The sequence below is a fragment of the Schistocerca nitens genome, chromosome 7 (genome assembly GCF_023898315.1).
Source record: "Schistocerca nitens isolate TAMUIC-IGC-003100 chromosome 7, iqSchNite1.1, whole genome shotgun sequence".
NCBI lineage: Eukaryota > Metazoa > Arthropoda > Insecta > Orthoptera > Acrididae > Schistocerca > Schistocerca nitens.
The window spans coordinates 312658531-312673030 of NC_064620.1; the positions used below are offsets into that span (position 1 = coordinate 312658531).

The 14500-nt window shown below is 42.6% G+C and overlaps 1 protein-coding gene across 4 annotated transcripts in view; it reads left to right on the plus strand.

The window, feature by feature from the left end:
- The window catches only part of LOC126194749 (integrator complex subunit 8), a 164160-nt gene that overhangs the window by 20662 nt on the left and 128998 nt on the right, over positions 1–14500 (plus strand). For all 4 annotated transcript variants that reach the window (XM_049933020.1, XM_049933019.1, XM_049933022.1 and 1 more), the window contains exons 2-3: positions 7213–7385; positions 8589–8796. In XM_049933020.1, the coding sequence (XP_049788977.1) occupies positions 7268–7385; positions 8589–8796 (326 nt within the window). In that variant the 5' untranslated portion in view covers positions 7213–7267. The remainder of the gene's footprint in view (positions 1–7212; positions 7386–8588; positions 8797–14500) is intronic.

Genomic DNA, 14500 nt, shown 5'->3' on the forward strand with positions numbered 1-14500 from the left:
TAAAAATGAAACTCCTCCAGCTGTACTAAAGATTTTATTTAAATAAAATCTTGAGTACAGCTGGAAGAGTTTCATTTTTAATAAAAACTATACCAGCTGTGTCCCACCTTCATCCAATTTAAATATGGATGTACAAAGATTTTCTCTCCATGGCTATTTCAACATATATCCACTTGAACCAGCTTGCTGTAGTCAAATCTTGATTTCTTTCTACAAGTTCCCCCCTCCCTTCACACCCACCGCCACCATTTCCTCCCATAACCAAACTGACTAGCCCTTGATGCCTCGTGGTACGTCCTATCTACCAAGCCCTTATTTTAACCAAGTTATACTATAAAGTTTTTTGTCCCCAGTTTGATTTACTACCTCTTCACTAATTATTCAGTCTATGTACCCAATTTGCAGCATTCTTCTACAGCAATACATTTCAGAATTTTATATTCTCTTCTTGTCTCTACTGCTTATCACCTATGTTTCACTTCCATGTAAGGCTGTGCTCCAGACAAATACTTAAATTTATATTCAGTGTTAAAAAATTTGTGTGTTTATTTTCAGAAAGCTTCTCATGCTATTACCAGTCTGCATTTAATATGTCCTTGAATTTGGGTGTTGTCAGTTACCTTGCCGCCCAAACAGCAAAACTCACCTGCTACTTTTAAGGTCTCATTTGATGATCTAATTCCCTCAGTATCACATGAATAAGTTACAATTTACAGGATTTCAGTTTTATCGACAAACCTTAAAGGTTTTTTTTTTTTTCATCATGAACTTTATTTATCCTTCCAGGTTTCTTCTTGGTTTTCTTTACTGCTTGATCAGTGTTGTACGGATTGAATAACGTCAGAAGGTTATGACTTGTCTCACTTTCTTCTGCACTACTGCCTCCCATTCATGTGATTTGACTCCTGCAACTGCAGTCTTGTTTCTATCCAAGTTGCAGGTAACCTTTTGCTCTCTATATTTTGTCCCTATTACCTTCAGAATTTCATAGAATGTGTTCCAGCCAACACTGTCAAAAGTTTTCTCTAAATCCATAAATGCTGTAAATGTAGGTTTGCCTTTCTTCATTCTGTCTTCTAAGTTGTCATCAGTATTGCCTCATGTATTCCTATTTATCTCGGAGATCCAAAATAATATTCACAGAGTTTGGCTTCTACCAAACTTTCCATTCTTCTGTAAATAATGTGTGTTATTATTTTGCAGTCATGGCTAATTAAACTGATGGTTCTGTAATATTCACACTTTTCAGCACATGTGATCTTTGGAATAGGAGCTATTAGATTCTCCTTGAAGTCTTTGTGGACTCTGCTTATTCCTCATATCTTATATACCAGGTGCAATAGTTTTGTAATGGGTGATTCTCTCAAGGATCTCAACAATTCTGAGGGAATGCCATCTATAACAGGTGCCTTTTTTTGACTTAGGAGTTTCAGTGCTCTGTCAAATTGTTCTCATGGTATCACATCTCCCATCTCATCTTTTTCCACTTCCTCTTTCCTTTCTCTAATATTACTTTAAAATTCCTTATCTTTGTACAGTCCTTCTGTACAGAGAGAGTCACATAAGTGTAACACCCATTTTATTTAGTGAATAATTCAAAATTTGTAAATGGGGATTTCCTCAGATGATAGTACACAGAGGAGCATGTAATTTTGGTGCTTGTTTAATCCACTTAAGTCGTGTGTTAGCTGAGATATTAAAGTTATTCTGCTTCAAAATGGGCTACACAGAAAATAGTTGTTCTCTCTGTTAGATTTTTTGATATTGGATATAATGTTAAGATAGACAACAATAATAAACTCTCTGACTTCAGAGAATTATTAAATTACCCTGCTGCATAATAAAATATGCCAGTAGCCTTTAGAAAAACTTATTACAAAACTGTGGAATCTAGTTTTCAGACAAATAACTGATTCAGCAACTTACTTTCTCCTCTTTTTTTTTTTTTTTTTTTTTTTTTTTTTTTTTAAAAAAAGAATCGAAACTTTTGAGTCAAGTGTAGTTTAAGATTTAGTTACTCACTTTACCGTACTACAAAAGATAGATAAACAGTAACATTATGAAAGACTTTATTGAAATAACACTACACGAGACATAGATACAAAACACATGTTGCTCTCTCCTTTTCCGCTACTTCAACCCACTACCCCCCGCCCCCCTCCCATCCCCACCTCTCCCCAGCTCTCAGTCTAACCTGCAGCACTTCGCTGACCACCACCACCACCACCACCACCACCACCACCACCACCATACTATCCTCCCCTTTCCCACTCCAGCCTCCTCCTTACCCCCACCTACTTGCCACTCCCATCATGCACTGGTGCTGCTCCTCGAAGTGTGGTTTCAGTTGCCTGAGACTGCAGTCGTGTGTGTGAGTTGCATTTCCGTGTGTGTGTGTGTGTGTGTGTGTGTGTGTGTGTGTGTGTGTGTGTGTGTGTGTGTGTGTGTGTGTGTGTGTGTTATTGACGAAGGCCTTAACAGCCAAAAGCTATAATTGTTAGTCTTTTTGACTCAGCATTCCCCTATATGATGAGTAGCAACTTACCTTCTCATAGTATTGTTGCATTTCATCCTAGATTTTGCATTTGTCATGAACCAAACTGCAGTTGTCAGATCGAAGCACACTCTTATCACTTACCTCAACTTCTCGCACTGTCAGTGTTTGATGAAAGATATATTGCTGCAGTAACCCCCTGTTTTTGAGTGTGGAATGGTGAGTGACCAACTGTGTGATTCTGTCAAGGGAAGAGTTCTGGTTTTCTGTGAATGCAGGATAGCAGTTGAGCCCCGTCATTACTGCTGACTGAAGAGTCTGCTTGTGGATTCTGGGTCCGCTGGGAATTGAAGGGAATTTGGCGCATACTTGCCGCATTACTCTAGTTAGCAGGACTCTGGAAGATTCCGACACTGTAGTTGGAACTTTGTTGGGGGTAGGTGGTTGCCAGGGGTGGCGACAATGATGCTGGAGGTCGTGTGATGCTGGTGGAGGTTCCTCTGGGTGTGTCCATCGGAAATATGTTCATGCTGGGCTAAAGAGTGGAGTGCCTGTTATACACGGTACGGTGTGCTTAATTTTTCAACCTGCATGAGAAATAAAACCCGGTGGAGGTGGAGCTTTGAGTGTCAGTGAGTCGCATCCCACAGGTATTTCTGATCTAACTGTATCATTAGCCTCTTCACTCACTGAAGCTGTGGGGGTGCTGTTCTCTAAGAGATGCTTGCCAGTGGGTTTTGCATTGTGGAGGCTGTGTGGGGCATCTCTGAAGCTGTTTGCTTGTGATGTAAGCAGACTTCACTCTCTGTACCGAGACTGTTGTGGCTTCACTGCTTTGAAGTATTATGAAGGTGTGCAAACAGCAGTGTAATATCTGATACGGCCTAGTGTAATGGGAAACAACAATGACTTGACTCCGCCAACACACAACCAAATGTGCAAACAATTCTGAAGATCATTGTGAAAAAATATTTGCTTGATGCCATGGCAGGCTGGTGCTGCTGGAATGAGTCACTGGGTTGTGTGCTGCAGTGTCTGTGAGAACTGTTGCAGTATGTGGATTGAGGCTGTTGTTACTTCTTGGTGCTCTATATGAGATGTGCGGGAACGGGTATTTGTTGTCTGTAGATTGGCTTTGGGCCAGGTCAGTGTCTTGTTTTTACAGTCATTCTTAAACCCCATAGTGTGACAGACAGTACTTCACTCCATGTACTTCTGTGGCGTAAGAGCACTACTTTGAGTGTTCTGTGGAGTCGTTCAACCATTTTGGTGCTTGTGGTGGTAGCTTGTAATTTCAGAGTGGACGTAGTCTTGTGAGATCAGTAAAAAGCAAGCACTCAGATTGTTGGCCACAATCTGTGGTCTCTGTGGCTGGAACCGTGAATCTCATGATCTGTGTGGGGATGAATATTTGCTGGCCGGGGTGGCCGAGCGGTTCTAGGCGCTACAGTCTGGGACCGCGCGACCCCTACGGTCACAGGTTCGAATCCTGCCTCGGGCACGGATGTGTGTGACGCCCTTAGGTTAGTTAGGTTTAAGTACACTCCTGGAAATGGAAAAAAGAACACATTGACACCAGTGTGTCAGACCCACCATACTTGCTCCGGACACTCCGAGAGGGCTGTACAAGCAATGTTCACACGCACGGCACAGCGGACACACCAGGAACCGCGGTGTTGGCCGTCGAATGGCGCTAGCTGCGCAGCATTTGTGCACCGCCGCCGTCAGTGTCAGCCAGTTTACCGTGGCATACGGAGCTCCATCGCAGTCTTTAACACTGGTAGCATGCCGCGACAGCGTGGACGTGAACCGTATGTGCAGTTGACGGACTTTGAGCGAGGGCGTATAGTGGGCATGCGGGAGGCCGGGTGGACGTACCGCCGAATTGCTCAACACGTGGGGCGTGAGGTCTCCACAGTACATCGATGTTGTCGCCAGTGGTCGGCGGAAGGTGCACGTGCCCGTCGACCTGGGACCGGACCGCAGCGACGCACGGATGCACGCCAAGACCGTAGGATCCTACGCAGTGCCGTAGGGGACCGCACCGCCACTTCCCAGCAAATTAGGGACACTGTTGCTCCTGGGGTATCGGCGAGGACCATTCGCAACCATCTCCATGAAGCTGGGCTACAGTCCCGCACACCGTTAGGCCGTCTTCCGCTCACGCCCCAACATCGTGCAGCCCGCCTCCAGTGGTGTCGCGACAGGCGTGAATGGAGGGACGAATGGAGACGTGTCGTCTTCAGCGATGAGAGTCGCTTGTGCCTTGGTGCCAATGATGGTCGTACGCGTGTTTGGCGCCGTGCAGGTGAGCGCCACAATCAGGACTGCATACGACCGAGGCACACAGGGCCAACACCCGGCATCATGGTGTGGGGAGCGATCTCCTACACTGGCCGTACACCACTGGTGTTCGTCGAGGGGACACTGAATAGTGCACGGTACATCCAAACCGTCATCGAACCCATCGTTCTACCATTCCTAGACTGGCAAGAGAACTTGCTGTTCCAACAGGACAATGCACGTCCGCATGTATCCCGTGCCACCCAACGTGCTCTAGAAGGTGTAAGTCAACTACCCTGGCCAGCAAGATCTCCGGATCTGTCCCCCATTGAGCATGTTTGGGACTGGATGAAGCGTCGTCTCACGCGGTCTGCACGTCCAGCACGAACGCTGGTCCAACTGAGGCGCCAGGTGGAAATGGCATGGCAAGCCATTCCACAGGACTACATCCAGCATCTCTACGATCGTCTCCATGGGAGAATAGCAGCCTGCATTGCTGCGAAAGGTGGATATACACTGTACTAGTGCCGACATTGTGCATGCTCTGTTGCCTGTGTCTATGTGCCTGTGGTTCTGTCAGTGTGATCATGTGATGTATCTGACCCCAGGAATGTGTCAATAAAGTTTCCCCTTCCTGGGACAATGAATTCACGGTGTTCTTATTTCAATTTCCAGGAGTGTAGTTCTAAGTTCCAGGGGACTGATGACCTCAGCAGTTATGTCGCATAGTGCTCAGAGCCATTTGATGAATACTTGAGCTGCTGTTTCTGCTGAAATATTGATAAATGATGTAGCTTTGAGCCAACGAGTAGATCAGCCTATTATTGCTAACAATTATTGGTACTTGTTAGAGTAGGAAAGTGGGTTACAATGTCCAGGTGCACATGCGTAAATATTGTTGTGATAACTATATTGCCAATAGGTCCAAAAGTGAGCCAACCAACATCGATTTGTTGACAATGTAAACAACCTTTTGCCAGCAGGCAGCACTGTTTGTCATCTCATGGCCATGTAAAGTGTTGAAATGCAATGCTTGCAGAAGCGTGAACTTCAGCTGGGACAGACCATGAGCAACTTGGAACGTATTTTCACTTTGAGTCCCAGAAATGTGTGGGCTTTGTTGATGTTTTTCAGGGTCACACCATAAGGTGATTTGGAATGCCAGAACGAAGATCTCCTTTCGCTTAATGTCATGCCAGCACCATACAGAAGTGTGACTTTGTTGACTTCTGTCTTGTGGCTGTGCTGTTGAGGAGACGGAACATCATTTGCACTGCGGTTGACAGTAATTTTTTCTTCTAGGATACTGAAACAGTACTGTAAGTCTCTTAAGATGAAGAGAAGTTTATGTTTTTCCCAATCTGCTTCAGCTTGGGTGGCATCAATCCGAGGTTCTGATGTTTTCCTTTCATTCTGTAACATTGCCATGAATCGGTGTCTGGCACTACATTTGTTGTAACACATTTGAGTAAATGAACAATTGTGTCCACCTTTCTGTGAAAGTAATAATGATAAATTGCCATGTACCATCAAAACCATACTTATTGTAGATGGCAGGTGATAGAACCACATGTTATGTATTGCATTTCCTGACCCACCAAATTACATAGGCGCCATAACAATTCTCATGGGCTTCGATTTCCGAAAGCCTTTTAATGTAGGATGCATTGGAAATGCTGTTCCTTAGGTACTGACAGGCACTTTATTACTGTACCTTTAAAGTTCTGATATGATTGCTTGGAGATGGGCAATGATACTAAGTCTTGATCCATGTTAGTAAAGGTAAGGTCTAATTTGTCTTTGGCATTGCTCAAAAATGCACTGCTCTCAAATGAAACATTCTGTTGGAAAAGTTGTCCACAAAACTGGTATCTGTATTGGAGTTGCTGGAGTTATTGATGATGTAGTTGAATTTTGCATTTGTGATGAAGTCACCGGCAACATTTGGATGTTGCAGCTGTATTAATACTGATCATCTTGTTTATATGTAGTCATTGGTGATCTTCCATTGTTGTGGTGGTGTGTTAAGTCATGCAACATGGAAGACATTATTTCTGTAATTTGAGGTCACATGTGTACTCACTCACTTTACCCTACTACAAAAGATGGATAAACATTAAAAACACAAGAGTACTTTATTGAAATAACACTACATAGGAGATATGCACAAAACACACATTGTTGTCAGGGAGTCATGAACCAAACTGCAGTTTTCAAATCAAAACAAATTCTATATCACTCAGTTTTATTATTGATGTGTGACGAATGATATGTCACCACAAAATAAATTCTTCTGTAACAGCACTATTCAAACCTTTCATATTGTTGAGTGGAATGCATATCACATATTCCTTGGATTTCATAATGTTTAGAGTTTATATATGTAGTTACTAAACATTTTCACGCCTTTGATTGTTGTCACTTGACTGTTTCAGTTATTAAAAAGGGTTGGCTGACAGCAGGATCCATGCAAGTATCTATCCGTTCGAAATGGATGTTGATTTATTGCGACCAGGAACTGTGCCCATATCTCCAGACACAATATTGTGGTTTGAGTTCCTACTAAAACCAGATTTGCTACAAGAACATCTTCAGAAAAGCAATCCTGGTATGTATTTATACGAGGAGTGTTTTTTAAGTAAGTACTGTTTTGTAATTCAAAAAAGATATGCTAAGATATCTCAATAATTTTATTTTTACATGAAAGCCTGTACTTTAATCTACACACTGACACCATTACAGTCTGATTATTCCTTGTTTACATTGTGTACTGAGTGTTTAAGGTGCCTCCGATAATCGTGAGTCCCGCCAACTGTGAAGTACGGGCTGTTATAAGATTTCTTATTGCTAAAGGCCTAAAAGTGATCAATATTCATAATGAGATCTGTTCAGTTTACGGAGAAAACATTATGAGTAATGGAATGGTAAAAAAGTGGGTGAGAGCGTTTAAAGATGGTGACACAAATGTGCATGATGAACAACGGAGTGGGTGTCCTTTGGTCGTTAATGAAAGTCTGGAGCAGGAAGTGGACAATAAAGTGAGAGAAAACAGACGCTTTACGATTTCCTCCTTGTGGGATGACTTTCCTAATGTTTCTCATAGTGTTTTGTATGGCATTGTGACCGAGAACTTGAATTACCAAAAATTGTGGGCACATTGGGTACCGAAAATGTTGATGGATGTGCACAAAACCAAACGGTTAGACAGTGCATTGACTTGCCTTGAGTGGTACCACAACAACAGTGATGATTTCTTAAGCCAAATTGTTACGGGCAATGAAACATGGGTGGCCTACATCACACCAGAATCAAAGCAACAGTCCATGGAAGTTGAGCAAGGGCATTGTTTTGCTGCAAGACAATGCCCGTCCGCATGTGGCGAATCAGACCAAAGATCTCATCACATCTTTTCGATGGGAAACTCTAGATCATCCTCCGTACAGCCCCGATCTTGCGCTCAGTGCCTACCATCTGTTCCTGCACTTGAAGAAACACCTGGCCGATCAGCATCTTCAAGACAATGATGAAGTCAAAACAGTGGTGATGCAGTGGTTAACAAGTCAGGCTTCTATGAGGAGGGTATTAAAAAACTGGTACAGTGTTATGACAAGTGCCTCAGTATTGACAGAAATTATGTAGAAAAGTAGATTAAGGTACAGGCTTTCATGTAAAAATAAAATTATTGAGATATCTTAGCATGTATTTTTTAAATCTCAAAACAGTACTTACTTAAAAAAAACATGCCTCGTAATACACTTTCTACATATTTGGGGAAATACAGAGGAGACTTTTGTAAGTAAATGTTTTTCAGATCCATCTCCAACAGATCTTATCATCAAGTTCTTGTCAATTCATAATGAGCAAAAGGATCAAGAAACCAAAGCCACTGATTCAGAAAGTGATATGGTCAAGCCAGATGATGGCGTTGGGAAGAGAAGCCTCAAGAACTTGGCTTTGAAAATATTGTCATTAAAGATAGCAGCGTATCTTAAATGGGACCTTGATATATTGGAGAACAAGTAAGTAATTATTTTTTTATCTGATATTACTTTGCTTCTTAACAAGGTCTGAAATGAAGATGTCAAACAGTAAAAATGCACAGAAATGGATGTTTGTGACTGCCTCCTAAACGGATAAAAAAATCTGACAATCTCGTTGTAGTCTTAGCTGAAGATTTCTTTCTTTCTTACACTAATGAAACTAAATGTGGAAGATACAATATACTCAGTAGCCATGAAATACTGAGAAATAATTTTGTAGAATTTTATTTTTTATGATCAGTAGTGATGAATAATGTGACTTACTACTGTCCCAGTAGCCTGAGTTCTATTTCCTTTGATAAGGGCTCTGGTTCAGGTGTGAGGATCCTCAAAATATTGGAAAAGTCAACACACTTTTGTTTAACAGGTTGTTATTTAGCATTTTGGGATCACAAAGCCCATTAAAATATTTGGTATCAGATTTCAAACAATACATCTTTAGCTATGATTTTCTAATATTCTCACATACATACACACATCAAAAAAAGTTTTGCATCAACCCTGTTCCCAGAACTCCTGAAGGTAGTCGTTGACTGTGGATATTGTATTACAGACACAGTCCCTTTGACTGTTCAGAGATGTCACTAAACCTGCCCAAAGATGTAAACAACCATGCATGAGCAGCACCTATTAGACAGAGGGGGTCTGAAAGCTGATCAGTTCCACTCATTCCACCAGGAAGGAGGTACACGGCTTGTGTTGTCTGAAGTTCAACCATGCTTAGATGGTCAATACCATGGTTCAGTCGCAACCACATTGTTATTTTGTGCCAGGAAGTGATCTCAACAAGGAAATTGTCCAGGTGCCTCGGAATGAAACAAAGCAATGTTGTTTGGACATGGAGGATATACAGAGATACAGGAACTGTCGATGACATGCCTCGCTCAGGCCGCCCAAGGGCTACTACTGCAGTGGATGGCTGCTGCCTACGGATTATGGCTCAGAGGAACCCTGACAGCAATGCCACCATGTTGAATAATGATTTTTGCACGGCCACAGGACATTGTGTTGCAACTCAAACTGTGCGCAATAGGTTCCATGATGCACAACTTCACTTCCAGTGTCCACGGCGAGGTCCATCTTTGCAACCACGACACCATGCAGCGCACTACAGATGGGCTCAACAACATGCCGAATAGACCGCTCAGGATTGGCATCACGTTCTCATCATCGATGAGTGTCGCAATCATCTGAGACGTGTTTGGAGGCAACCTGGTCAGGTTGAACTCCTTAGACGCACTGTCCAGCAAGTGCAGCAAGGTGGAGGTTCCCTAATGTTTTGGGGTGGCATTATATGGGGCCGACGTACGCCACTGGTGGTCATGGAAGGCGCCGTAAGGGCTGTATGATATGTGAATGCCATCCTACAACCGATAGTGCAACCATATCGGCAGCATATTGGTGAGGCATTCATCTTCATGGACGACAGTATCCGCCCCATAGTTCACATCTTGTGAATGACTTCCTTCAGGATAATGACATCGCTCAACTAGAGTGGCAGCATGTTCTCCAGACGTGATCCCTATCGAACATGCCTGGGATCGATTGAAGCGGGCTGTTTATGAATGATGTGATCAACCAACCACTCTAAGGGATTTACACCGAATCGTCGTTTAGTAGTGGGACAATCTGGACCAACAGTGCCTTGATGAACTAGTGGATAGTATGCCACGACGAATACAAGCATGCATCATTGCAAGAGGACGTGCTACTGTGTATTAGAGGTTCCAGTGTGTACAGCAATCTGGACCACCACCACGGAAGGTCTCGCTGTATCGTGGTACAACATGTAGTGTCTGGTTTTTATGAGCAATAAAAAGGGCGGAAATGATGTTTATGTTGATTTGTGTTCCAGTTTTCTGTACAGGTTCCAGAACTCTCTGAACTGAGGTGATGCAAAACTTTTTTTGATGTGTGTAGAATGGTCACAGCCTTTTCTATCCATATGTTGTTTTCAGTGAATTGTGTAGGAAGTGCAGCATCATTATTCTCGTGGGTTTTATTTTCAAAACTGGGTTTCTTGTATGTACTTGCCAGGTGAGTGATTAATGTTCATTCATATCCTTGAGAGAAATGTTTATTTTATATGTTTGCAGATGACCAGGAATTTACCTGTACTGTACATTTGTTCAGATACATTTGGTTTGTAATGAACAGCAAATGTTATTAATAAAACTTGTGTTATTTACAACCAATGAGACATATACATTTCAAAATACATTTTTATCCTTCTCCATACGAAACAGTTTTGTACTTAGCAGTGCTGTCATGCATGGGCCATAAGCTTAAGACAAAGTGATTGGTTGGAGACTTTTCACTGGTGGTCTCTTGCGAAGGTGTGAATGTGTAATTTATTGTCCTTGGCCAGGGCTACCTGCCGACATTAAACCTTTAGGCACCCATAACTCCAAATAGTGCAGAATGCACCGTTGAGTTAGTCAGATATAACAACCAAACATTTGATGTTGGAAAATTCCCTGGCCTCTTAAAAGCCACTATTTTTTTGCATTGTTGCACAATAGCTGAGATAAAAACAATTTTGACAATTGTTGGTCAATAACTCACATTTCTACATTATTTATGGTTTCTCAAATGTTGCATTAGAGCACAATTCTACAGTTACGTTGAAGACAGGAACTTAATTTCCACTCCCTTGTTTGGTTGTAGGCTTGTTTTGTTCAACTGCGAAACTTCTCAATACCACTACTTCCTGTTGACCATTTTCTTCAGCGCATCTAATGTATTTCCATGTATCACTCTAAGTAATTTGCCCGTTAAGTGCAATACATTAGTTCTATATAATTTTAGCCTTATTGTACCTGACTTTGACAGACTTCTTTCAATCAAGCTGTATTAAGTTCCCCCATTAGTTGTTGAAGTTTATTTGCACTAGAGGCAAACATAACAGCGTCATCAATAAAACTTAGGTTTGAATCTAGACTTTACAGCATATAATACTGATGAAATCTTCTTGAACTTCTGTCATAGTGGCTGTGAGTGCCACTCTCATCATCCCCTGGCAAAGTATACCTGAATCGCAGCCATCTCTGATTCGTGGCATATAGCAGCTAGTGCAGGGTTCTGAGCCAAAGTTAGTTGCTCGCCTTGTCACTGTTAACAAGATTGTCATGGAGCATTATCTCAGTTGATTCTTTAGTGATGCTCTCCCAAAAGCCAATAGCCAAATACAAAATCTTTCTTTCCTCAAATCTGAACAAATGTCCTTCGTTCAGAGTGTGTTCTGCCAATGATGTACCTTAATGCCCTAGATGTATGCATCTCATGCATTGCATGCAGCAATCCCTGACCTCTTGAAAGCCATTATTTTTATCTTGGTATGCAAGAGATGAGATAAAAACAATTTTGACAATTATGGGTCAATAATTCACATTCCTACAATATTTATGCATTGGGAGGGCTGTGTTTAATCGATGTACTGGTGGTCACACTCTCAAATGATGCTATATGTGCCGGATATTCCCTATTGTAATTTGTTCTTTATTAAGCCAAAAATATCTTTCGTTTTACATGGTGGTCGAAAGATGACCTTGATATTGCTGAACCCTGTTCCTTGGGGAAGGCATGGTGAATGACAGCCACCACTCTGGGTATGTATATGGGATGCCTGTACAATCTAGACCCTTCGCCAGAAGAGATGAAAATGACACTCTTCGAGACATCGTGGAATTTCAGTGCAATCACTCAGCTGGAGGCTTGAGAAGATTTCATCACTAAAACAAAAACAATGGGAACTCCAGGTAGGAATATCAACAATGTAGGAATAGATATACTGCTACTTACCACAAAGAAGACTCATTGAGTTGCAGATAGGCACAATTAAAAGACTTGTATATAAAGTTTTCGACCACAGACTTCATCAGCAAAAGAAACACACACCATTCATACACACCTCATGCACACATGACCACCAACTCCAGCATCTCGGGCCAGAATGCAAGTATCATGTGGGATGCAAGCAGAAATCTGCAGGGGGCAGGGATGAGGAAGAGATATTAGTGTAGAGGTGGGAAGAGAGATGCACATTGTCAGGCAGTGTGTGCAGGGACTAGAATTCTAACAGATGCAGTGTCAGGAGGTTGTGGAGCAGGGAGGTGTGGAAACAAAGGAGTGAAAAAGGAGAGGAACAGTGAAAGATAGGTGGGTCCATTGGCAGAGGGCAGCAAACGAAGAGGGTGGGAGATGAGAATGGTGAGAAGGTGATAAGGCAGAGGGAGTAGAAACTGTTGGGTGGAGGGTGTGGGGACAGATATTACTGTAACCTGAAGCCAGGATAATTACGGGAATGGAGAATGTTTGGTAAGGATAACTCTCATCTGTGCAGCTCAGAAAAGCTGGTGGAGCAGGGGAGGATCCAGATGGCTTGGGTAGTGAAGCAGCCATTGAAAGCAAGCATGTTATATTCAGTTGCATGTTTTGCCACAGTGTGGTCTACTTTGCTCTTGGTCACAGTTTGACTATGGCTGTTCATCCTGTTGGACAGCAATGATTTCAGCAGAGCTAGTAAACAACATGGCTGCTTTCACAGATGGCCTGGTCCCTGACAGGGTAGGATAAACCTGTGAAAGGCTGAAATAGGATGTGCTGGGTGGGTGGATTGTGCAGCTCTTGCACTTGGGTCATCCATAGGCATATGATCAATGTGGCAACAGTTTGGGATTGGGAGTTGCATATGGATGGACTAGGATGCTGTGGAGGTTGGGTGGGTGACAGAACACCTCTTTTGGAGGGGTGGGAAGTATCCTGTGTAGGATGTCCCCCATTTTAGGACATGACGATAGGTAATCAAAGCCCTGGCAAAGAATGTGGTTCAGTTGTTCCCATCTGGGTAGTACTGGGTGACGAAGGAGACACTCATTTGTGGCTGTTGTAGGCGGGTAGTGGGAGGTTGAAGGGTGTGATGGGAAATGGCATGGGAAATAGGAAGCAGACTAGGTCTGAAGGATAGTGCCTGTCAGTGAAGTCCTTGGTGAGAGACACAGCATACCCTCCCTTCAAAGGAACAATAGTTGTAGGTTAGGATAAAGTCAGTAAGACGATGACTCAATCGTCCTACCTGCAGGCAAATGTTCCACAACTTCTGTCATGAATCGCAGTGGCTTCCTGACAGAAGGCCTCTACCAATTAACTGACTCCTCTACTATAAAACTTCTAACTTTATCCTAACTCACAACTATTTCTCCTTTGAAGGGAAGGTATAAAAACAAATCCATTTCACAGCCATGGGCGCCCACATGGCGCCCTCCTTGACAACCTGTTTATGGGCCATATAGAGGACCTTCCTGTTGTTGTGGTCTTTAGTCCAGAGACTGGTTTGATGCAGCTCTCCATGCTACTCTATCCTGTGCAAGCCTCTTAATCTCCGAGTAACTGCTGCAACCTACATCCTTCTGAATCTGTGTAGTGTATTTATCTCTTGGTCACCCTCTATGATTTTTACCCTCCACGATTCCCTCCAGTACTAAATTGGTGATCCCTTGATGCCTCAGAACGTATCCTACCAACCAATCCCTTCTTCTAGTCAAGTTATTCCACAAATTCCTCTTCTCTCCAATTCTGATCAGTGCCTTCTCATTAGTTATGTGATCTACCCATCTAATCTTCAGTGTTCTTCTGTAGCACCACATTTCAAAAGCTTCTATTCTCTTCTTGTCTAAACTATTTA